This window comes from Pygoscelis adeliae, unplaced genomic scaffold (genome assembly GCF_000699105.1).
Source record: "Pygoscelis adeliae isolate BGI_AS28 unplaced genomic scaffold, ASM69910v1 Scaffold82, whole genome shotgun sequence".
NCBI lineage: Eukaryota > Metazoa > Chordata > Aves > Sphenisciformes > Spheniscidae > Pygoscelis > Pygoscelis adeliae.
The window spans coordinates 1,359,857-1,384,076 of NW_008824287.1; the positions used below are offsets into that span (position 1 = coordinate 1,359,857).

General features: G+C 35.8%; 1 protein-coding gene across 1 annotated transcript in view; it reads right to left on the minus strand.

Moving 5' to 3' along the window:
* The window catches only part of FAF1 (Fas (TNFRSF6) associated factor 1), a 173,310-nt gene that overhangs the window by 111,579 nt on the left and 37,511 nt on the right, over window positions 1-24,220 (minus strand). The window contains exons 4-7 of the mRNA XM_009318714.1: window positions 22,946-23,154; window positions 19,514-19,605; window positions 19,095-19,183; window positions 11,145-11,250 (exon numbers count right to left, since the gene is read on the minus strand). Coding sequence (XP_009316989.1) covers window positions 11,145-11,250; window positions 19,095-19,183; window positions 19,514-19,605; window positions 22,946-23,154 — 496 coding nt within the window. The remainder of the gene's footprint in view (window positions 1-11,144; window positions 11,251-19,094; window positions 19,184-19,513; window positions 19,606-22,945; window positions 23,155-24,220) is intronic.

Sequence of the window (24,220 nt, forward strand, 5' to 3'; positions counted from 1 at the left end):
AAGGTCTTGAGGTATTCTTCTACACTTTCAAATTACAGTAGCATCATAATTTCCAAGAAAGCTACCAGATTTTAGAGATACTAGGTACCAGCTACCAGATAGAATCACCTTCCTGGGGAGGTAGAAGAGTGGTGAGAGTTAAGGTCTTTGGTACACCAAATCTCTGTTGTTCACATCCCTCCCCCCCCCCCAAGCAATATGTATAAATTAATGATGTTTCAAAAATTTCTATTGTTGTATTAAATTCTCTTCATTCCAAAAGTATCATCTCCAAAGAATCAACATTAGCAGTATTCTGTGCTGCATATGGCACAGTCTGTGAGCGTTTCTGTAGGTAACCCAAGGGGGGGGGGGAGAATCAATCAAGATTTTCTAATAATCTCTTTTTCTTCCAAAACACAATGAATTAAAATAGACTAAGTCTTTACAGAACTGTTCTGTACTTTCTATCAGCTGGGAAGATTGACTAAAAAATATCCTCTTCTAACCAAACTTAAGAATTTTTCTTTTTAACCTGATTCAGTAAGAAATAATTCATGAACACATTCCTGGTTATTCACAAAGTTCTAGTTTCCTAAATATGATAAGAACAAACAACATAATAAAACAATAAAAAGCCTTTGTTCATGGTTCAACCCCCTTTCCAGTCAGCACCTACCCCAAAGCTCCTTTCCTTATCTTTTCACAAGGCCACATTACCAGTCCTTGCTCTGGGTGGCATTTTCTTGATACTGCTGGTTGTCCTACTTTCTTGCCTTTACTCCCAGTTTCTTTATTTTTTCTACCTTTTTACCAGTCAAACAATACTTCATGTAATAAAAGCCACAGGAATCTCAATGCAATTTTCTTTTGGGCAGTCATATGTGTGGGGTTTTGGGGTGAGAAACCAGCTGTTTCAGGTAACTCACGTTCTGAACAGAAGTACATAAAGCCAGAAACCACTGAAGTCAACAGTTTCATCCAAACAATAATGGCAGCACTGGATATGCGTGTTAGCTCTTGTGGGATTTTTTTGTTTATTTGGTTGTTTTTCTAGGGTGGACATCAAAAGAATGTCTACTTAAATCCACTAAACTGAGCTCAAGAGGAGCAGAAAAATGATCGAGGCTATTTGCAAAACAGAAAAAAAGTCAGAGGGCACTGAACAGAAAGCTCCTCTCCTTTTTTCTGTTGTTCACTATTGGAAAAGTAAGATATCCAATACAGAAGCAAGTTGTGCAGAACTGGGAAGAAAACTTTGGTCAGAAGGTGGATGATCTGCTCCCTGAGATGGCCAAAAATGAGCAGATTTCATATAGGAAGACACCTACTTATACTGTGCTCATGTCCTACTGTGAACATTGTCCTCAGAAGGCCCTTAGAGTGTTCAAGATCAACTGTTTGCTGACATGATATGCAGGTAACCACAAACTTCACTCAGGTTGACAGGATCTTATGGCAGTTTCCCCTCTTCTGGAGGATTTGGGTTTCTTTTCCATTCTTTTTAAGCCTAGCTTGCTCCTACGGCTTTGTCTAGCTATGCTTCAAATGGTTTGCCTCCACCATACCCAGCAGAGGTTTAACTTGAGAAACATCTCTACCCTGTTTTCATTTACTTCTATGTCCCTACAACAGTAGATGCAGTCTCAAACAACTTCTTGTGCCATGCCTACTGTGATGCTTCTCTAGTTAGAAACTGGGTGGTTTGATTTGTATATACATTAAATATGGAGTTTTACACTACAAACTTCTATCATTTCTGCTGTCCACTATCATCCCCACATATCTTCCAGCATTATTGCTTTCAAAACAAGGTAAGAATAAGTTCACTTTGGTCTACTAATCTAGGAAGGGAAAAATAAAGTAGATTCAAGGCTTGGTACAAACCCAAAAATTGTGATCAAACTATATAGTTAGTAAATTGTCTAAATCTTTCATGTATGATGAAAGATTATTATCATAATTCATTAGCAAATTACAGACTTTGTAATGCAGGCAGTCACAAATTTGGCTTTGTATCAATCATTTTAGACCAGCTGGGTAGAAATTAACACAACTCTGGGATACATAAAATGAAGTGCTCTTTCATTTTTAATTCACTAGAAACTTTGAAGGAAAGAAATGGAAGCTCTTTCAAAAATGTCAGTTTTCCCTGAGTTTTGTATATCATTCCATTTCGCTGTAGAGATATAGAGATACGAACACACATACGTGGAGTGTATGTAATTGAATACCACAGTAACTGCTCAATCACAATAAATATAAACTATATGTAAAAGAAAAGCAGTGCAGTTTAAAAAAATGCCTTTCTTTCATTGTTTCTGAGACAGTAATATATGTTATTGATCACCAGAAGAATTATTAAACAAACACAAAAGCTAATAGCCTAGCTACTCACAAGATACAGTATTGTCAAAATTCCTGCTCTGAGCTTTTTCAGTCTACCAAGATGACCTTGTACAAAAATGCTTGTTTTGATTATGTCTACTTTGCCTAAGCTACAAGGCCGTGTATAGTGACAGCTGCATTTGGGAGCAACTTAAAACAAATTTTATCTTAGTGGCACCTAATCCAGAGACTGGTACAAGCAGCATGGAAAAGTCAGTGTCAAAATTGAACAATGAAGGCTTTTCTAGGAACAGATGCTTTTTGCCTGCAGCTGTAAAAACCTTAAAACAATCCTATATCCCACTGTCTGGTCACGCAACTATCACAAAGCAAGGCATAAATTTTGCCACTTATTGCAAATGTTTGCCAAGAGCTTCTATAACCCTTTTTAAAAACAGTAACAGGGATTTCTTGAGGGTGATTATGAGGCCATTTTATCCTTTAAATGAGTGCAAGGCTCTTCAATTTATGCCCATGGCTCTTGGTACAAAAACAAAAAAATAACTTTTCAAGTTCATGTTTTACACAGATATAGGAACATAACTGAAAAATCATAAGAAACGGGTTTACTAAAGAGATCGCGCACTGTTTCACTAAGATGTTATGGACCGGACAGAGACAAACATTATTAATTCACACTTGAAACGGCAACTGAGTATTTTCTTTGCATAGTAATTACAAAGCGATGTAGTGCAGCACCGTCATTACACTGCTGCTTAGACACTGTTGACCATGTCGGTGTCGCATCTCCACAACTACTATGTTAAATATCCTCATCACCTCAACCATCCAAAAAATTTCCTCTTTCTATTAAATGAATGCACTAATAAACTTTAAACTGAAATATAAAGTCTTAGTGAAAAAACTTCTTTAATTCAATGAATAAATCATCAGTTCCCAATTAAGTGAGCAATTTACAATGTCAAGAATCTAGTTGCGCTCCATATGAACTGATGGGGTTTTTACATTAGCTTCTGTTGTGTATTTAAAAGTGATAGCACCAACATGATTTACATAAGTACAATATTTTCAAGTATTTTCTCACCAAGCAAGCACTCTAAAATTGTGAAGTGTTTCCTTTCTTACTCAAGAAAAAAAAAAAAACAACTTTTCCAGAACAACAGTTCATTAGCACCTCACTATTTATAAGTATAATTGGGTTGTTTGATGAGAAAACATGAGAGAACACTGTGCCTACTATAATTTGCACAAATACAAATTTCATTGTTTGAAAACAAATCAGCAATTCAACGATTGTTTGGGGTTTTTTAATATAAGTGTATATCATGCAATAATAGAAGTGATCATATTATAGTTAACACAGGATAGAAAGGTTAAACCATGCTCTAGGACACTTCGATTTACAAGCTGTAAATTAATTCTTTTTAATTGCAAAAAATGCTAACATTAGTTTTTCATTTATGATTCAACTAAATATGATTTATACAGATAGCAGTGCTATGCTATTTAGCTACAGAGTACTGCTTTTCCACTTTAAACAGCACAGGAACTAGGGACATCGTTGCTTAATATGTTCATAAAGCTGCTTAGGTTTTCTTGTCATTTCATGCTAACACCTTTTTAATAGCTAGCATTATGATAGAAGCCTTGCATAAAAATTCTCCACCCTGAAAGTAAAACATAGCAAATATCCAAAATCAGAATAGCAAGCAATCGTTTTAATTGCCGTTTTCAAAAAATTCAGGGTTTTAAATTAGGTCTTGATCCCCAAAATCCTTAGCATCCTTAAATTACATGAGCAAAGCCATTCAATTCAACATGATTACTTCTAAAATAAGGACAACTCACATGACTGAGCATTTACGGAGCCGAACCTATAACCAAAATTATAACAATGACTCCTCATTACTTTCAAATTCAAATAAATTGATCCTTATCCTTTGAGAGTTTCTCTCAAATCCAACTATGCTTACGGATGGAGTGTAATAGAGACAGAGAATGAGCGAAAGGAAGAAGGGAGATATAAACATACACACAAAACTACAAGCGCTGACAAATCGAAAGCTAACAGATGTGTGACTTCTAATTAGTTATAATAATCTGTGCTTTAATGCTATTGGAACATGCCTCGCCTTCCCTTGGAAATCAAACAGCTTCCTTTGGAGTTTTAAACTCTCTGGGTGCTTCTAAATTTATTCCAGAAAAAACCTTGCTTTCAGCAAATTTTAGATATCTACAGTGATAACTTTATGAAAGGAAAATATTAAATTATAATTATCCTAAACAGACACAGTCTTGTGAAACTAACCCTACATTCATATGAAAATACAAAGCATTGACTATAATGAATTTGATTCATCCTTGGACACAAAGCTTTACCACAGTAAACTCAGTCAACTGTTGCTCTTGCTTTTATATTCATAGTACTTAAATAGCGCACTTTAAAACAAAAAAAACTCCAATTGGCTTTTCATACATCCACCCTCCCCAAAAATAACGCACTTGAAAAACCCAAATGATATGAAAAGGCTTCAAGGCCTCTTTTCTCCTTTTCACAGCACTTTTTTTTTTTATTTCTGTTTGCAGTAATCTGCCTTTCACTTTCTCATTGCTACAGAACAAACGAGGAGGCTCAGCACTTTGAAAAGGGGGCTCAATGTGTAATGGGTCCACTAGAATTAATTTAGTTGCACCAAATCCATTGAGCAGTGAGGTTTTTTTCTCTTCTCAAATCATTTTGAGTCGGACGCAGCCCCCAGCCTTTGTAATTCTAGTAAAGCACTTAAAGTGCACAGTAGGTGTTCATCAGGACCATCTGGTCAAAAGCAAAACAAGCTGCTGATTTTGCCTTTGAATAGAATGAAGCAAGTGTGAATTAGTCTCTTCAATTAGCACTATTACAACCTGTCAAGTGCATATTGTAAAACAGGATTATTACAGTATTGGTCACCAGTGCAATTATTTACTCTCTGCCTTTTCTTGCATATAAAAATGTCCATGTTTACTAGTTTTTGATAACTGAAGATCGTTTCTTTAATGATATGCACGTCCAAACCCACCAAAACCAAATTACAGGTTATGAAACATATTCTGTCAGGAATATATTAAGCTTCATAATTAATAGAGAAGTAAAAGAGTGCCCTTCCTTTATCTTTTATTGCTGTTTCTGTTGCATAAAAAGAAAAAGAATAATCGTTATATACCTTTATCAATACGATCTCTTCGAAACGGATCTCTACAGTCAGATATTAAGATATTTCAAGTGCCTAATAAAGCTATCACTTTGAACAGGTACATAAAAGGTATTTTCTCTTTATTTCCCAAGGAACTTCCTTTTCATATAATTCCTAACACATGACCATTTAGAAAAAGTTTGTCAAGGATTTCTTTCAGCAAATACATTTTAGTTTAGCATGTGCTGGTTTTCTTTAAAAGGAAGGCAAAAAAAAAACCAAATCAAGAAGTTGATTTAGCTTTATAAAAAGAGATTTTTCTCTCCTTGTTTAAAAAGTCAAAACCTAGCTTGCTAGCTGGCACTCATTTACCACTATAGAACAGCGAGGCTATGACAGTGATAGATGTTTAAATTATGTATACTGTGGTTATGACTCACTATAAATTGAATATAATTTTTACATGACAAATTTCTTTAAAAAGCAAACAAAATGTTCAAATTTCACAGAAAGAATATACTTCTCGAGTACAATCAGTACAGCAACAACATATTTTACTAGCTTCTCTGATACTAAGAGAATAATTGAACAATAGCGTAGAATGTTTGTGCACCTCCTATTAAATACCAAAAAGTGTTAGTTACTGATTTTTATTAGCATAAGAATAGTTTTCAACAATTTTGAAACAAGTAAAAAAAATCCTCAAAATATAACACAACTGTTTCTGAAACTGTTAATGTATGTACCATATTTGGATATGTCCATATTCTGATCTCTGGCAAATGTATTTTATTGTAATTACTTAGCTACAACATTAAAACATTATTTATATATACATCTCGTGTCCCCATGCCAATGTCTGACCTTTACTGTGGGTGATCTCACTCAACAACAATTGGCTTGAAAATATTTTGTACAGACACCAAAAATCAGATCTGAAAAAGGTACAAGACCTTCAGCTGGATTATTTTTCTGCATGCTGAAGGTAATTCATCTGCTTACCTATATTTATAGGCCTTTTAAATAAGGTTTCTGCCTGCGTGTTTATAAATGGTGTTTTTGTCTCTTGTTTCACGTTCATCCACTTATCAAAAAAGTTTTAAAAAATTCAGCACGAAGGACTTCAAACTGTCATCAGGGTCTGTCAACATGGAATTTATAGTTTATCTCAGCCCAAGCAGTTGCATGCACAAATAGTTCCTCCTCCTGCCTGGAGTGCTATTGGATACATTGCTTTCCATATTCCACCTTAGCCAGTAAGTCTATAGGGGACAAAGAACAAATGTATTACCTATCACAGGTGACAGGGATGCTAAGCAGCTAGCCTCCGATTAGGTTATTGGCTAAAGGAACAGAATAAAGAGCAGACACAGCTATGCAGAGGCAGCCAGTATTTAGGGACCCATCTTCTTTGCACTGTTTGCACAGATTTTATGTTTTACTAGGAATTATAGTGCCCGGTACATGCTTTAGCTAGTATTCTCAACTGGAATCTCCAGCAGTTACAAAATACAATCACCAATCTACAAGAGGCCTGAGGTTTCTGCATATTTAACTTGTCCACCCTTTAGCAGCCACAGCTTGTGTACACTGGATACTTCTGTAATCCTGCACACAGGAATCACAAAAAGGCTTCAAAGTCTATACCAACAGTAAAATAGACAAATGCAAACTCCTTGTTTTTTACGGAGTTATCCAGTTTGTTAAAAAATTTTTTTATTTTCCTATGTCACTGACTAAAACAACAAAAAGCGTGAAGCATGCTATTGTGACAAGAACTCAAATTCAAGAAGTTTTTCACAAATTAGTTTGTCTACTCCAGGATGAGAACACAAACTTGCTTTCCATGAAACATTTAAATATTGCCCCCTTTGAAAAGGGCTGTCCTTCATCTCCCTCAAATAATATAACTACAACTTGCAAAAATGAAAAGTAGTAGAAACGTTCATTTCTAAATGAGAACAAGTTCGTAAGAATAGACAGAAAACAAATTATGTTGAATGTGGCAATGCCTTGTAATAATTTAGCACATAGCTTCTCAAATCAAAATTTAAAAATTCTCTCACTCCAATTACAGATAGCCTCTACAGATTATCTTAGCAGAATAAAGAGCAAGTATTCAGACAGAAAACTCCTGTTAGTCTTGTAAGTATTAGGAGTTTGATTTGTTAGAACTGTCCTTATTTAGCCATATAATACATTGGAAATGTATTATATTTATAATTATATATTTATAATTTATAAATATATATTTTATATATATTAAATATAGAAAATTTACAGTCCCCAAACTGGCACAAAACCTACTAATTTCCCTTTTAAAATGTGGATCATGGAAAAAAAAAATCATGATATTTCCCAGAACAGTATCTGCCGAGAATTAATTTAATACTGCAATTTTACAAGAACAAACAGATGTCAGAAACTTGTGACACAGATTAATTTGCAATTTAGGCCAACATGTTATCATTAACTTTCCAAGTTAACAACTCTCCGGCTCAACTCACCAAAAAAAAAAAAAAAAAAAAAATTCCAATATCCAGAATTTTGGACAAGTTCGGTTTAATTTTTTATTTCATTTCTGAAGATTCCCTATAGGCTTATAATCCCACATCAATATAACTGATAGTAGCTTATTTTTTTTAAAGTGATAAATTAAATCTTAATACATAAACAGCGGAAGACGTAGATAAAGCATGTTAAAAAAAAAAAAAAAAGGCATTTTCAAGTAACATCCAAAATCCAACTATTGAATTAATACACAAGAAACTGTGGAAGCAGACATGAGCACTATGGTTTCAGGCTTCTCTCAGAGAATTTTCTGTCAGACTGTTTCCCCATTAAACAGCAAGATTTCTTTGAAATAACAATTCACCCAAATATCATTTACTATTAAACATGCATTCTAAACAATAAAAAAGACGACAGAGAACTGAAGCAACAGTAGTTTAGGAAAGCACAGCCGAGAGGTCACTGGGTTTTGCAATTAATCCATTGCAAAATATTTATGACCGTTTTGAAAGGGTGGTGCAGTTGGGTTTTTGGTGTGGTGGGCTGTTGGGGTTTTTTTCAGACACTTGGAAAAAATATCTATTCCTTGAAATTCACAGCACTAATAATAACAACAAACTAAGCAACTAGACCTGGAGAGACAGTTGCACCCAACTGTGGCAAGCAGGAGAACATTTATAGAATTTTAAATATTTCTTTTAATAATTGATGTAGTCATTTTGAATCTTTCTGCATAGGATATAACGTGTGAGTAGATTGCATTAACACTGCTTAAACATTTCAACTTGTCAGTATGGCCAAGTCGATTTCTGAAATATTTGCAGTATTTTCCCATCGAAACAGTAATAAAGGTAGAATAAATATATGCCACTGCTTTATAATCACTGAACATTAATGAATATTTTATGTCTTTTTAAATCTCCCTGTTTAATTTAAAAGGGTGAAATTAAGTCTCCTCCCTCCAATATGCCAATTATCTGTAAATCAAACAATAACTTGGCCATTATACTCCTTTTTGTTAATATACCAGAAGCTAATTTGAAAACACTGAACAGCATTTTTAGGTAATAATTGAATAGTCCTTCCTGCCCTCTTGTGGTTGGCAACTGCAACTCACATGGAGCTTTTCCATGATTACAAAAATATACCAGAAGGAAAGTAAACTATTAATTTGTTAAAGTGTGAACAAGAAAGTGAAGGAAAAAATATATGTAACAGTCCCTGGAGAGGAAAGAGACAACGGAGAGAAGAGAAGGAAAGATATCACCAATTCCTCCAAATCGCACAGACTAACTAGATTAATCAATCATTTGTTACAATGCTCACTCTATGCTAAAAGAAAAAAAAATTAAATTAAATAGCCGTTAGGGAGTTAACATACAAAACAGTGCTTGTTTTCTATAATTAGACAAATGTTCGCCAACCCTTTTACCTCAGCCAAATCCCCAGTGATTTCCACGAGACTTTGCACAGACAGACATATTCACCTGTTCAGCATCAGCTGCCCAAGAAGGTCCAGAGTTCTCTTTTCATTTTAGCCTCTGAAATTGTCTTCATAATTTTATCAAATCTATTGGATGTAATACTTAGATACAAGTCAGAAAGGCAAAGAAAGTTTTGACGCTCATGCTGGTTATGGGGTGGGTAGGGTTTTTTTTTATTTTGGTTTTTTAATGGGGAAAATAAATCATAACTGACTTTTAAATTAAGTTGACTTGATATGTTAACATGTTGACTGTAACCTGCCATTAGCAACAAACAAGAAAGCTTCAGTGCATGTAAAGGCAGCCTATGTTCCCATGCACTGTCAAAGCTTTCTGGTTCCTTTAGGCCGGGTCTCTACAAGTTCGAAGACCCACCAGCAAAGCAGTAATTGATATAGCATAGATAAAAAAACAAACAGGCAATATTTATGTATGTGTTTTCTTTTAGAATCTCACCATTTTAAAATTAAAAACAAACATTCTGATCATTTATTTCCATAAATATTCAAATTATTATTAATTGTAAAGAGTCAGGGCTTGGCCCCTCAAAAAACAAACTGATGCAACTATGTTTGTTTGTTTATATTACATTTAAAAAACCAGAACTTACTATAATAGGCTTAAAAAGGTAAAGTAGAAGACAGGCTTTCATGCAGGGGAAAGATCAGAATTTAGATCTTAAGAATAATAGGATTCACAATTAAAACAGTTAATGATCATTTTTCATTGTTGTATGAGATATTGCTCCTATAGCTAATATTACAGAACTTAAAATAATTCTGTCTACAATGTCAGCATATGACATGAAAAACTTCAGTAAAATCTGTTCAACCTTAAAAGACTGAGAAGTGTCAGATCAATAGCAAACATACATTTAATCTGAAAAGCAAACATTTAATCTTAATATTTTGTAATGTGAATTCTGAAGATTCAAATTTCTAGATTGTTTGTCATGTTTCCAGAAGTTAGTGGGTTATATGGAAAATAATGTCCAAAACATCTGGCATTAGACATACCACGGAGCATTAGACAACAACCTTTGGCTTTAGAAAGGAGTTTTACAAATATGCAAGGACTGCTTGTTCTAAATTCAGAGGGTCCAGAGTCATATCAGAGATATTTGTTCCTATAGGACTTAATTCTGACGAAGTTCTCTGCAATATCACCCCTTGCTGGTCATTCTACAGAACGGCAGTGACATCATTATACACAAAACCATTTGGCTACCAAGGCAGTAAGAATTACAGCATTACGATAGCAACCAGTAATGGTAGAGATGCCTACAAAATGGAGATGGAGCTGGTTAAAAGAAGGGAACACAGAGGGAGCTTCAAGGGCCTTAAAAATAAAATGGAATTTGAATAACTGCCTTTCCTCATCACTCCAGAATAACTCACTAAACACTGTTCATATATTTTGCTACTACAATGCAGAAAGAAACATCTTTTCTGTATAATTTCATAGAAAACCTTTTTTAGGCCAAGTTCTTTAATCAAATTACAGCATTCTTGATGATCCAGTTGATTAAACCGAAAAAAGACTAATAAAATAAAGGAATATCCACCAAGACCACGTAAACCCTCTTTAACAGAGCTGGCATTAACTATAATGAGCTACATTTATTCTTCAGCTGTGAAACAGCACTCACCTCCTGAATGGTACTGCTTCCTGAGAAGTTGAGGTTGTACTCCCGCTGGACTTCTCGATGGGTGACGATCAGCATGAAGTTTTGATTTAATGACTCCTGCAGGGCCCTGAAATGGTTGAAAGAAAAACAAGAAAATCAGGGATAAGCATGTTATAGCTTGTTTTACAGTTAGATGCAAAAACCCCAGGGTACCCTAAACTCTACATGGACAAGTCCAGGCACAACATTATCATCTCTCTTTTCACTCTTAAATGCAAGGAAGCATGCTGAGAATGACCAAAGGCCATTCCTGAACTCCTTCCTTAATAAGGTGACTGCAGCCTTTAAAGCTCTTCTAATGTTAAGTATTCTCAAAATCGAGAGAGTCACATTATCTTCACAAACATCGGGTATATTTAGCACTCATAATGCCATTAATACCAGGCTTGTAAGCATATTGATGACCAGACAAAATATCAAGCTACAGTGCACATTAAAAACTGATAGTAAGTAGAACAAGGCAAAGCATGCTCTCGCTTCTCTAGGGTTACCTGAAGCATAAACCAAACAGAAATTCTTCCGCTTAGTTTCATTCAAAGCACATAAACCCAGCTAATTAGAACTGGAAAACTAACCACTGCAAAAATTCTCATGTAGGTACTGAGCATTCAGAAAAGTTAGTTCTGCTCAAATCGTTTTAAATGTACATTAAAACATCTTTAATCATATGAATTTAAAAAAATAATCTTAAGATACAGATTAAACAGGCCAACTATTTGTTCATGTTGTCACAAACTTGGGGCTTTTTGTGATTTTCCTGGCAACAAAACATCTGGATGTTAAAAAGGCATCTCGTTTGCTTAATCAGGTACAAAATTATGCAGCTATCTACTTTTCAAAACAGAAGGCAGGATTTCTGTTATAGGCATGGCAATTACAGCTGTGTACAATCTTACATAGGCTACAAAACTGCAGCAACATTGTAACATAGCGTGGATTTCTAAACAATATTTATGCAGACTTGACCTGTTCCGTGGCATACGGAATTAAATTGGGCCTATTTGATTCTTTTTTTTTTTTCTTATCACACACTCTTAAAAGAATGACAGACTGGGTTTTTTTCCTTCACATCTTCACTGTTCCATGACACTTCAGCATGCCATTCCTCTTAGCAATAAAAGACAAATTCTGTATGCAGATGAGCACAGCTGTATCTTAAGATATAAGAAGACAAGAAAGACTGCTAGGTTATTCGAATCCTGATTTGTTAGTTTTTCCTTCTACTGGAATTACTGAGCTGCAGTTTTGCTGCTCAGATGCTAAGGAACCCATGCAATACTCACTAGATGCTTTAGCAAGAGATGCACAATTTGCTTTAATATCTCAAGAAAAATTACCTTACAAAAATATCTTCACTCAGCAACTTAATTTGGATTCTGTGACATCTTAAACATAATAATCACATACTACAAAACAAAATCATTAAGTGCTATTTCTTGTCTTTCATGGTTTTGTAATATGGAAGATAAATTTAACTCATTGTCAATGCTAGGTATGATGAAGTGTATGAGAGACATTACAAATGTAACTGAAGTAAGTCATCTATGCTGAACATGAAGTTAGCTGCACTTGTCACAAATCTTGTCAGAAAAAGCCTAAAAAAATTTTAAAATACTTAACAGTCCTTCAAAAGAGGAGGAGAAAGAAAAAAAAAAAAGTCCTGAAAAGTTGTATGCCTATTGTCAAAAGTAATTCTAATTTGATTGTTAACAATAAGTCCAGCATCACCATAACCGTATTTCCTTTTGGCAAACGTTCAGTAGCAACTAAAACATCCTGCTGTGCTTTTTCAGATTCTGGTTTTTTATTTGTTTTCAGCAAATACTGGAGGCAAATGACATATTTAATTGCTCCAAAAACATTAATTACAGCATATGTGAATGGCTCTGGATTCCATTCAGAATCACACACGGCTCTGTTATAGCTATTTTTGACTCTATCTGAAAATCTGTAGATGCTAACCAATAACATGACTCACATTTTCATTGTGTAATTGATGTAAACATAGAATGAAACAGGCTAGTTTGATCAAACCCTCAGTCTCTCAAGGTATGCATGATACACACACTTCAGTACTATCCAAAATACAGCATGCTAATAAAAAGCATCTGTTCACAGGAAAGGTTTTCCACTTCTCTATTTCATCTGGATGTGATAGCAGAGAGTATTTAGAAAAGGAAAAAATACTCTTCAAACACAGTTAATTTAAATGAAGTGTCTTAAAATTAAAAGCCTCAATTTTTGAAATAAATAACAATTTTGACACCTCTACTTTTTGGATTTCTAAACAACGCAAGCTGAATGTTGTTAACAAGCAAATTCTCAGTACATATTCATAGGCAAAACCAAAGAGGAGGCTGAAAATTAAGCTGGCTAATAAAAAAAAAAAAGAAAAAAATTGAGGAAAAAATTGCTTTTGAAAGTGTTAGCAATTAAACTGCATGGTTAATTATTCACCTTGTCTTCAGAAAAATAGTATAATGAGGAATATTACTTCTGCTTACACAGAAATGCAGTGGCCAACTGATCTGATCCTTCGAGCTCCTATATCAAAATCTCATATGGTCTGACAGCCATAAGACCTGGACCATATACGTTAGAAAGTCAATGGGAGGAGGAATTGATGGCACATCTGATGGGCAGTTTGTGCCAGTGACTTTCTACGTGTACCAATGCTCCTCTGTGGGATGGGGTTGATTTGAACACACAGCTGCACAACCAGCAATGTCAGTCCCCTCCCATATACATCTCCTCCAGCAGCCAGGGATGTAGGCTGCCCCAAATTATTTGTGCCAATAGAACTCTGCTTCCAAAACATACCTTGCCCTAAAATTGTATTTTCAGCCATTAAGGCTATGATCAAATGTACAAAATAAGTGTTTTTAAAGGAGACTTCTCATTGACAGTAAGCTGAAGCTTACTTTTATTTCTTTTTAGGTGCACATAACTGTATTGAGAAGACTGACTTTGAACACAATGCACATTTCTAAAATTTTGGCTTCAGTGTTTGCAGCAGTTTCATATTCCTGCAAATGTTCTCAGTTGACTACAATCTTCCAAATGAAACATCTGCATTAAAATTAAAAAAAAATTAAAAAATTTAAAAAATCAGGGCCAAACCCCAGTTCCTTTTAAAGTCAAGACATATTTTCTTTTTCTTTTTTTTTTTTTTTTTGCCACCACTGCTAACAGAATTTAATTAATCTGAGAATTAATTAGTGGGAAAAGAAAATCAAATTCTAGAAACAGGATTAAAGTAGGCCACTCTTATCAGCACCATTTCCCCCTATTGCAAACCCTAGCTTTCAAAAGCATTTGCTGATACGTTATATACTGCCATTACTTTTTTTTTCCCTCAGCTGAATGATTATACGTTCACTGTTCAGCACAGGAGGCAAGGGAACTTGATGGTATTTTTGGGCACCAATCTTGCATTAGAGGAACTCTGCCTGCACCCAAAAAAGAAGTCCAAGAACAGACAAAAGAAAATAGACCTGAGCACAGTCATCGCTCTGACCAGTTCTAGCAAGAGAGACTCGGACCAGTTTAGGATTTCATATGGATTGCCTATATAGCATTGGTTGTCGGCATTATCACAATGCACAGAAACCTCAGTGGTGGACCAGGATTCAGCTGGGGTGTTCTGTAACACTTAATATATAAAATAGATCTATTGTTAAGTGACTGCCTTAATGCTTTGATTTTTGATGTAATACTTTGCTTTTTAATAGCATTTTTCTGTGAAACTTTAGTAAGCTTTGAGACCAAAAGTATATCCTTAATCAATGATCAGCAAATGTTCCTTTTCATTTCAGTTCTGTAAGCTTTTATGTAATACATTCAGTATTTCCCATTAGGCAATATCTTTCTCAGTCACATGGAGACTTCCCCCAAAATCTCTGAATTTTATATAGATAGGTATGACCCAAGGTAATTAACATTTCCATTTTAAACTTACAGATTTATACAAGCTCATGTCAACAGAAGTCCAAATTTACTGTAATTACAGATTATTTACATTAAAACAAAATAAGAAATCAGTATGTAAATGTAATGTTTGTTGTAGCTAATGCAGCAGGAGGTGGTAGATTAGGTTCAAACAGCAATCAGTTAGCAAATCTGGCTAACATGTAAATGAGCAGACACCCTTTTGTTTACATTCTATTGCATTTTAAACTTCAGGATTTTTAAACTGTCTCATGAGCAGATGTGAAAATAAAACATTAATCTTACCATTCTTATTGAAGCTTTCAAAGTAACTAAAGCAAGGCACTGCTCCTGTCCGGCTAAACAGACAATACTAATAACTGGAGTTGCAGGTTACATCGTTCTTAATTAACACTCTGCTACAGTTGATAACGTACAAGACACCGTGCCACAATCACCACTGCTCTGCAACAATCTAAAACACAGGCATTCAGCAATATATGGACCCACTACTTGAAAGATGGGGGTTGTGGTTTTTTTTTTCTATCCACACAGATGATTACACTACTTAAATAAGTTACAATTGCTTAGCAAAACCACATTATTTGTAATAGTCTCCAAGATATGCACCCGGTCAAGTATCTTTTAACTGTTTTGAACTTTCCAATGATTCATCAGGTATAATGAAATATCTAAGACTTTCAGCTATTCAGGAAGAAAGTATAAATATAAAATACATTATATCCATTAAAATGACAACCAAAGAAAAATTGATAAAAAGCATCTCCCAGAACATTCACGATAAAAAGGAGAGACGACCCGGATGACCTAGCTCCATGGCCAGACTCGCATGCCTACGCTTTTGATGCTCCCCTATTGCATTCTTCTAAACCTTTTCCTTGAACTGGGTATTGCTGGCTTTCAAGAAGCACCCGAGGCAACAAAGGGAAGGAATTGCACTCTGAGGAAATGAAGAATCTAATCTGACAAAGCTGGTGCAAGGGATCTCTCCCCTTGGACAATTAAATGATGGACATTCTTTGGCACCTTTCCTTTTAAGACTGCTTTCCAGAGGAAATCATGTTCTTCTCCACCCACCTGTCCCATCGGGTAACTTTTCAACATATTCACTAGTTTCAAGGAGGTCTGACAGTGTTATAAAGGTCTCAAGGATTGGGGGTAAATCAACAGCTGGGTAGAGGAAAGGGACCCAAATTACTACCACCTTAGTAAAAGGCTGCATTACAAGCATAGTAATTTATATACCATCCAGCTGACCTCTGGCCAATGATCTCAGAACTACCCACAGCATATGATTTCACCTTTTCTTTGATATTATCTGACTACCAGCTGGAGAACGGAGGCAGGGCAGGCTGACTGTCTATGCAGGAGAAAAAAAATGACATAGGTGCCACAAAACGCATGGGAAGAACTGGAGGCAGCATCAGAGGTAGGCGAGATCATGAGAAGCATGGAGGGAGAGGGCTGAGTTACCGCAGCCACTGGGATGAGGCAGGAATTCACTAGAAATCAGGTTTCATTACGTCCACAGCTCACAGAACACGTTGTTATTGTTCTGGATATCGTACATGGATAAGTATGGCTTTACCAACTGAAATTGTGGAAGCAGGGCATGTAACCCTACAGGTGGTATTTGACATTTAAATTTAATCTTTACACCTCAATTTACTAGCATGCGGTAGTAATTCACTGGGTTTCTATTACCTATAAAAGCTTTAGATATGCCACTGAAGAATTAAGATACCCTAGGAGATTTTTGCTTGTTTAAACTGCAGGATCACTTTGCCATTACATTTAGATGCTAGTTTTAAGTCAGTTCTGCGTTAAGTCCATTCAGTTTGTCACAATAAACTTCAATGCCTACGTACCAATACGTTGGAAAAGGATGTTTCAGACACTGTTCTCCTTCAGTGTCAAAAACACGCACAAATTGGAGTTTATAGAGCTGTGGCCAGATTGCTCCTTTTAAGGACATATACATAAAATACCACGTACTGAAATCTCAGGCTTTTCAAATACCATTTTCTGGACATACTGAAATCACGACTATTTATCTCTAGTTCAAAATAGAAGGCATTTGAAGAAAACAACAGATGAACTCACAAAGTAAGAGGCAAAGTTCCTTAACATCCATTAATAATAGATGTGAGCATGACGCTTTTAAAAATTGTGGGTAACAAACTAATCTGAATAATAACTGACCTAACAGTAGGCAGTAAACAGTGTAACTGGGTTTGGTACATTGCTTCAATTAGATGCGTTTTGATCTGCATTGATGCTTTAATTGGAGGCAAGCCTCCCCTTTCATCTAGAATTTATGACTTCAGGGAGATGATCTAGCCTTCAAATTATCCTTGTTTAAGTAGCCACTAATTAATCATCGTTTGCTATCCCAAAGCTACCAACTTTATCTTAAAAATATCCAGAACTAATCTCCACTATGAAACAAGTATAAACTGTAAAGGTAACAACCACTTTGATTTTACTAGCAAGTAAAGTTCTTTTAAACTTTTCATCCAATAAAAAAAGCCTAAGAACTGTTTTTAAACAGTTCCTTGTATAGTTTATTGCAGTTGCAATAAACAACATTCTTCAGATCCCGGTTTTCTTTCCAGAATCAAAGACATTCAAATTACAATATACAGTGATATCTGGGTAGACAATTTTGAAATTGGAGATGGATTTAAAAAAAAACCCAACCAACAAACAATTAGTATCTACAATGTTTTTCCACAGTATTTTCACTGTCCTTCAATTAGCTGCTGCTGTACAATGGCTTATTGTCCTCACACACAACTACAGCTCCTGTTTGCCCATACAGAGCACATACAGTTCACATACAGCTCACCACCACTCTGCTCCCTCTGTTCCAGTGCCACTATTCCCTCTTTTAATGCTTTTCTTTATTATTATTATTTTTATAATTCATATCAGCATTCTTATTTCCTCCACAGACTACACGGTTATGTGCACAAGTACCTTCTAGTAATATATGAAGTACTTTTAGTCATTAGGAAACCAGTTATTTATTTCCATTGATTGTCAAAGAATTTCCCTCATCAGTAATACGACTGCATTTGTAGAATTTTCTCCCATTGACTACAACAGCAGAAAAACAACTCCCTCTTCAGACAACCTGAAGGCACTCCAGTCTAATGATCATGCCATTTGACTAATTCCAAACGCAAGCCTCCCCGCTCGCTTATGGGTCCGGAGCAGCACTGCTCTTCCAGGCTCAATTACTGGGCACCCTCTAGCGGCTACCGAATAAAATTAATATTTTCCTGGTAAAGAGCGCATACAGGTCTGCCTTTGAGAAAGGGAAAGGCAGGAAAGAAAACAAGCCAAAGTAATCAAAGTAATTGCAAATTACTTTGTAAGACTAAAGATTCAATTTTCTGTAAAATAACATTTCATTTTCAAACCTTAGCAATATTCACTGACATACGAATACTCACCGTTAACTTTTTGAGTATTCAAATCAGTAATAAGAGATATCCGACTCAGTTAGAGGAAATTAATTATTCAGCCTATGTGCATTTTAAAAGTCCAAGAAGATAAGACAAAATAATGTAACAAACATTTCAGAAAGAAAATTCCTATCTGCTGGCAATGATTTATACAAATTTACATTAAATGAACCAACGTAATGCAGTAACTTATGAAAGGCCAGCTCCCATTTCCACAGGGACTAGATTTTTGTTAAATTAAAGTCATCGCATCTGGGAGGTTGAAAATTCTGTATGTACCTAGGTGGTTCATGTACCACACCAAGGTTTTAAAAAAAACTTAACAACCTCTTTTTCAACAATGAGGTGCTGAGGTAGTTCATCCCAAAACTTACTAGAGCAGTAAAAACACTTTGTATTTACTGATTGCAGATTCCTGCAAGGATACATGTGGCTTCGTAAAAACCATACAAAACCAAATCATACAAGTAGAATTTATGGCCAAAAGACTTACCCAGAATGACTTGAAGAAGGAGGAGGCAGGTCAGGTGTTAGAACATAAAGACTATTATTTTTTGGCAAGTGTAGAGTTTTTAAAACAGTCTGAGGGGAGAAAAATCATTATAAATATAAAACATTCACCAATTTTGATGTATTATTTTATTTCTTTTAATTATTGATACTTATTTACAATACCACCAAATATTTTGTTTTGAGATATACTTACTGTTAACTTCATAATATCCTTTTTGTAGGTGGGCTGTGTTATATATAAAAACAACACAAACTAAAGTGATTTCTCATTATTTTTTTTGCAATGTTTTAGTTTAAGAGTTCCTTGTATGCCACCTGGGACATCTAACACTGTTTGAAACTCGCAGTTCAGTTTGAAACTCTGAATTCAGTTAACTGAAAACACAGTTGAAAACTTACACTATCATCTACATCTCCAGTCTTCCACCCTTTTAACAGCATTTTAGATGCAGGAATCTGAAGTTCATTTTCTAGAATATGTTTGATACCTCCTAAAGAGAAAATAAAGAAAACATATCAAATATACACACTTACTGATTTATTTCAAACAGCACTGAGTTATAGTTAAAAAAAGAGAGCAAAGAAAAATTTACTATGAAAACCATTTTTAATCTAGTTACCCTTGTAACATACTCTTCAAACAGTAAAGGACAAATGAAGCTTAAAAAAAAAAATAAAAAAAATCACATAAAGCATGAATGATTGGAGGATCACATGAGGATTTGATGATTTGGACATATATTTGAACAGTTCTACACTGCATATGCTAGACACACACATTTGCAGATGCATGCTATCTGGAGCAATGGACTTTGCCGGCAATAAAGAGGGTGCGTATTTTTGATACCCAATTCCATTATCAATAATCCTGACCCTAAAGAACTGGAGTGTTCATACAATTTAACTGCTCTGACAGCTTTTTCAATGTCTTGCACATTTTGATGCTCTCCTCTCCCTGTAGTTATTACAGTCATAAAATAATTCAGGCTGGAAGGTACCTCAGGAGGTCATCTAGCCCCAGCCCAGCTCAAAGGTCTAATTAAACCAGTTTAGTCAAGGATTTGTCCAGCTGACTCTTGAACACCTCTAAGGATAGAAGTCTGACAACTTCTCTGGCCAACCTGTCCCAGTACTTCACCACTCTCACAACTTAAAAAAAAAAAAAAAAAATCCTTATATCTATTGGGAATTTTCAACGTTGCAAATTGTCCCCATTGCCTCTCATGTTATTATCATGCACCTCCAAGAAGAGTCTGGCTCCATCTTCTCTGTGTCCTCGCAGCAGGTAGCTGTAGACAGAGGTCTCTACCTCACCCCTTCTCTTGCCCGGGCTGAACAAATCCAGTTCTCTGTGCCTCTCCTCCTATGTTGCCATGTGCTCCAGTCCCCTGACTATCTTGCTGGCCTCTCCTGGACTCACTGCAGAATGTCAACATCTTTCTTGTACTGGGGACCTCAAAATTGGATGCAGTGCTCCAGATGCGGTCTCACAAGTGCTGAATAGAGGGGAATAATTATTTCCCTGGATCCATGGGCTACACTCTTGCTAACACAGCCTAGGATGTGGCTGGCCTTCTTCACTGCAAGGGTGCACTGCTGATGCACACACCTAGATCCCTTTTTTTATAAAGTTGCTTTCTAGCCTGTCAGCCCGCAGCCAGTTATCAGAAGGGATAACATGGAGTTATCCTATCCCAGATACAGGACTTCAATTTTGCTTTCTTTGAACTTCATGAGGCTCCTGCCCACCCATTTCTCCAGGCTGTCCAGGGCCCTCTAAATAGCAGCCTTGCCCTCCAGAATATCAGCCACGTTCTCTGATCTGGTATTCTTTGTGAACTTGCCAAGAGCACTAACCTTAACAATCAGGTTTTTAATAAAGCATTAAGCAACACTGGCCCCAGGATCAACCACTGAGGGATGTCCCTAAACTAGTAACTATTCACCAGTTAGACTTTAAGCCCAGCGGTCCAGGCAATTATCCACCTACCATATCAGCCCACTTCTCCAGTCCTTATCTTAACAATATGACTACAAGAATACTACAACAGAGTGTGTCAAAGGCCTTACTAAAATCAAAGTGACATCCACCATTCTCCCCTTGTCCACAGAGCCAGTCATCAAATCATAAAAGGCAAGTAACGTTGATTACGCACAGTTTGCCCTTAGCAAATCCATGCTGGCTGTTCCAAATCACCTTCTTTTCTTTTCTGTGCTCAGAAAGTGCTTCCAGAAGGATTTTCTCCATAATCTTCCCACGGGCCAAGTTCAGCAGTGGCCACTGAACAGCAGGCTCACTTTTTCCTTAGCCTTTCTTTTCATGCCGATATACTTACAGAAGCCCTTCTAATCCCTCAGGTGGTTTCAGCTCCACCCGAGCTTTGGTCTAACTCCAAACCTGCATACTCTGGCAACACGTCTGTATTCCTCCTGGGTAGCTCCATTACTACCTTCCACCATCTGTGTACTTTCCTTTTTGCATTTAGCGTAGTCATAAATTCTTTGTTCTTCTGTGCTGGCCTTCTGCCATGCTTGCTCCTCTTTCTGCATGTTGGAAGGGACTATTCTTGTGCTTTGAAGAGCTTGTCCTTGAAGATCAACCAAATCTCTTGGGCCCCTTTTCCCTCAGGGCAGTCTCTCATGGGATCCTGCCAAGCAGATCCCTGAAAAAGCCAAAAATCTGCTTTCCTGAAGTCTACGGTTGAAATTCTACTATTTGCCTTGCTCACTCCTCTCAGGACTTTAAACACAAGGCTGCCCTCAACCTTCATATGCCAAGATACAGAAAAAAAAAAAAACTGCTTAATCATTTATACCCGAAAGAAATTAATAAGAAAAGAAAAAATAAAATACTACGGCTGCAAAATTCTGATTTGATCAGACTTTTATATCTACTTTGCATGGATGCAACTCAATGCAGTGGAAAACATGAAACACTAATCAGGAATTCAAACTAATCACCACTAGGTGGCACCAGCCAATACCAAATCAAATGCTAAAAAGACAAGGATAAAAAGTTTCAATTTCAAAATTTCTTTACAAACATAAGGCTGCAGCACTGAAAATTGTTTTAATTAACTATTTCTTCATTTAGTTCCTTATTCTTATCTGTATAGAGTCTTCACTAAAAAAAAAAAACCCACAAAACAAAAAAACCCTCTTCATCCTTAGCAAAAGTAAGTTAACTCACAGTTTGGGGAATGTAAAAAATAACATGCTCTGCAATACTAACAACAGCATATTTCTAACATACTGTTACAAAATGCATCAGTTTTAGGATAAAGACAATAAAACTTATAAAAGAAATCTTAATTTGCACAAACAAGTCAAACAAAAATTGAAAAAAGAAGAATGCAACGATGCTCTTTACACTGGAAAGAATTCCTCTAAATCTTGTCACTAATCCTACACACAAAGAGATGCCGTACAGATTTGAAATGGAAATGCCAAGATCATCCACTTATTAGTAGACTGCATCTATACTAATCTTACCACAAATAACATTTTCATTCCTCAACTTCATCAGTAATCTCCATTTTGTTTCTGAAGCAAGTTCATAAGAAAACTAGATTTCAAAATAAATATTTGATAGATCACTAACCTTTACAATGGATTAGTGAAATTTTGCTTTTTTAAAGCTGCAAAGAGATTTGAAAATGGTGAGTAGCTGTGGAGGCTGCATTTTCGGGGGGATTTTTTTCTTCTTTGAGGGGTTTTTGTTTTGCTTTGCTTTTTTTAGGATTTGGATTTTGGGGGTTGGGTCTTTTTTGTTTGTTTTTATTTTAACAATTTTACCATAACAGTTTTAATTTCATTTTTACAAATCCTTACCAACTGTGGAGCTGTCTTCAAGTACTACATCCACATTTCTGTCTCTGTACTCAACCCTGAAGTCAAGCATTCGAGGTTGTCTTTCCACTATTTGTCTAGATGGCACTACATGGCGAAATGCTGAGGATGAGGAAGGAGTTGAAGAAGCTGCTGTAGAATGACTTGTCGGGCCATATGCTGGTCCATGTAAAGTCTCTCCACCATACTCACTGAAAGATATGCACATAAGAAGGTTTACACAGAACAGCTTGATATGTTTAAATAGAAGTTAGCAAAGCAAAATGAACAGTATTATTCACTTACTGTGGTCCACAGCACACTCCTCTTGAATAAACTACACTGTCATATCTGAAAATACTGTTTTATTCATAATTAGAAAATAGCTTTCCTATCAGCAATATTAACATTTCAGTGACTCAGAAGTACTATAGGAGAACAGCTTAGATGACAAACAGGCATTTAAGCCATCATTTCAGTCTAAAGTTCACTATGTAATTAATATCAGAATTATCTTGAGAGGAAGCATTATCTCCAGTTCCGGAAGTGCTGTGACCGTATAAAAATTGGCACCATGGCAACCACCAGCTTTCTACATCACTGGGCTAGTATCACATGGAAATGACAGTAAGTCAATAAAGTAAATAAAGCCTAAAATACTGCACATGTATTGGTATTTTCCAATAACAAATTAGTGGAATACAAGTCAGATATGAAAATAGTTATGTACTTAAGGTAAATAAATTAAGATAATGAGGTATATATTGAAAAAAAATACCTAGAAGTACAACAGTAATGCAATGCTGAATTCTAGCTTGCCTTTAAGTTCAAAATCCTTTAAGCCTCCTGGACATTCATATAAGGATGTCTCTATACCTGGCTCAAGGATACACAGAGCATTACAGATCAGAATAAATTGGGAAACCCTCACTACCCAGAAGCACTTCATCTTCCTCAGTGAGCCTCTCCACAAGAAGCGTGTAACTCGGATTAGAAACAAAGGTAACAAAACATGAAATTTAAGGAATGTTACTCCAGGCCAAAAAAAACTATGATGTACAGAAATTAAATTTGGAAGGCAAGAAACTTCACAGGGCAAGCCTAGAGCTTTGCCTTGTAGATGTTCTTATCAGGAAGATTACCTGTCCTGGGCAGTTACAGGATATCACAAAGGAGGATGCAAGCTAATAAAAATGTATGCACTGAAAGAATGGAAGCCGAGCAAAGAAGGATTTAGGAAATGCTGAGATGTAAGTTGCCTCATTTCCATCCTTAAAC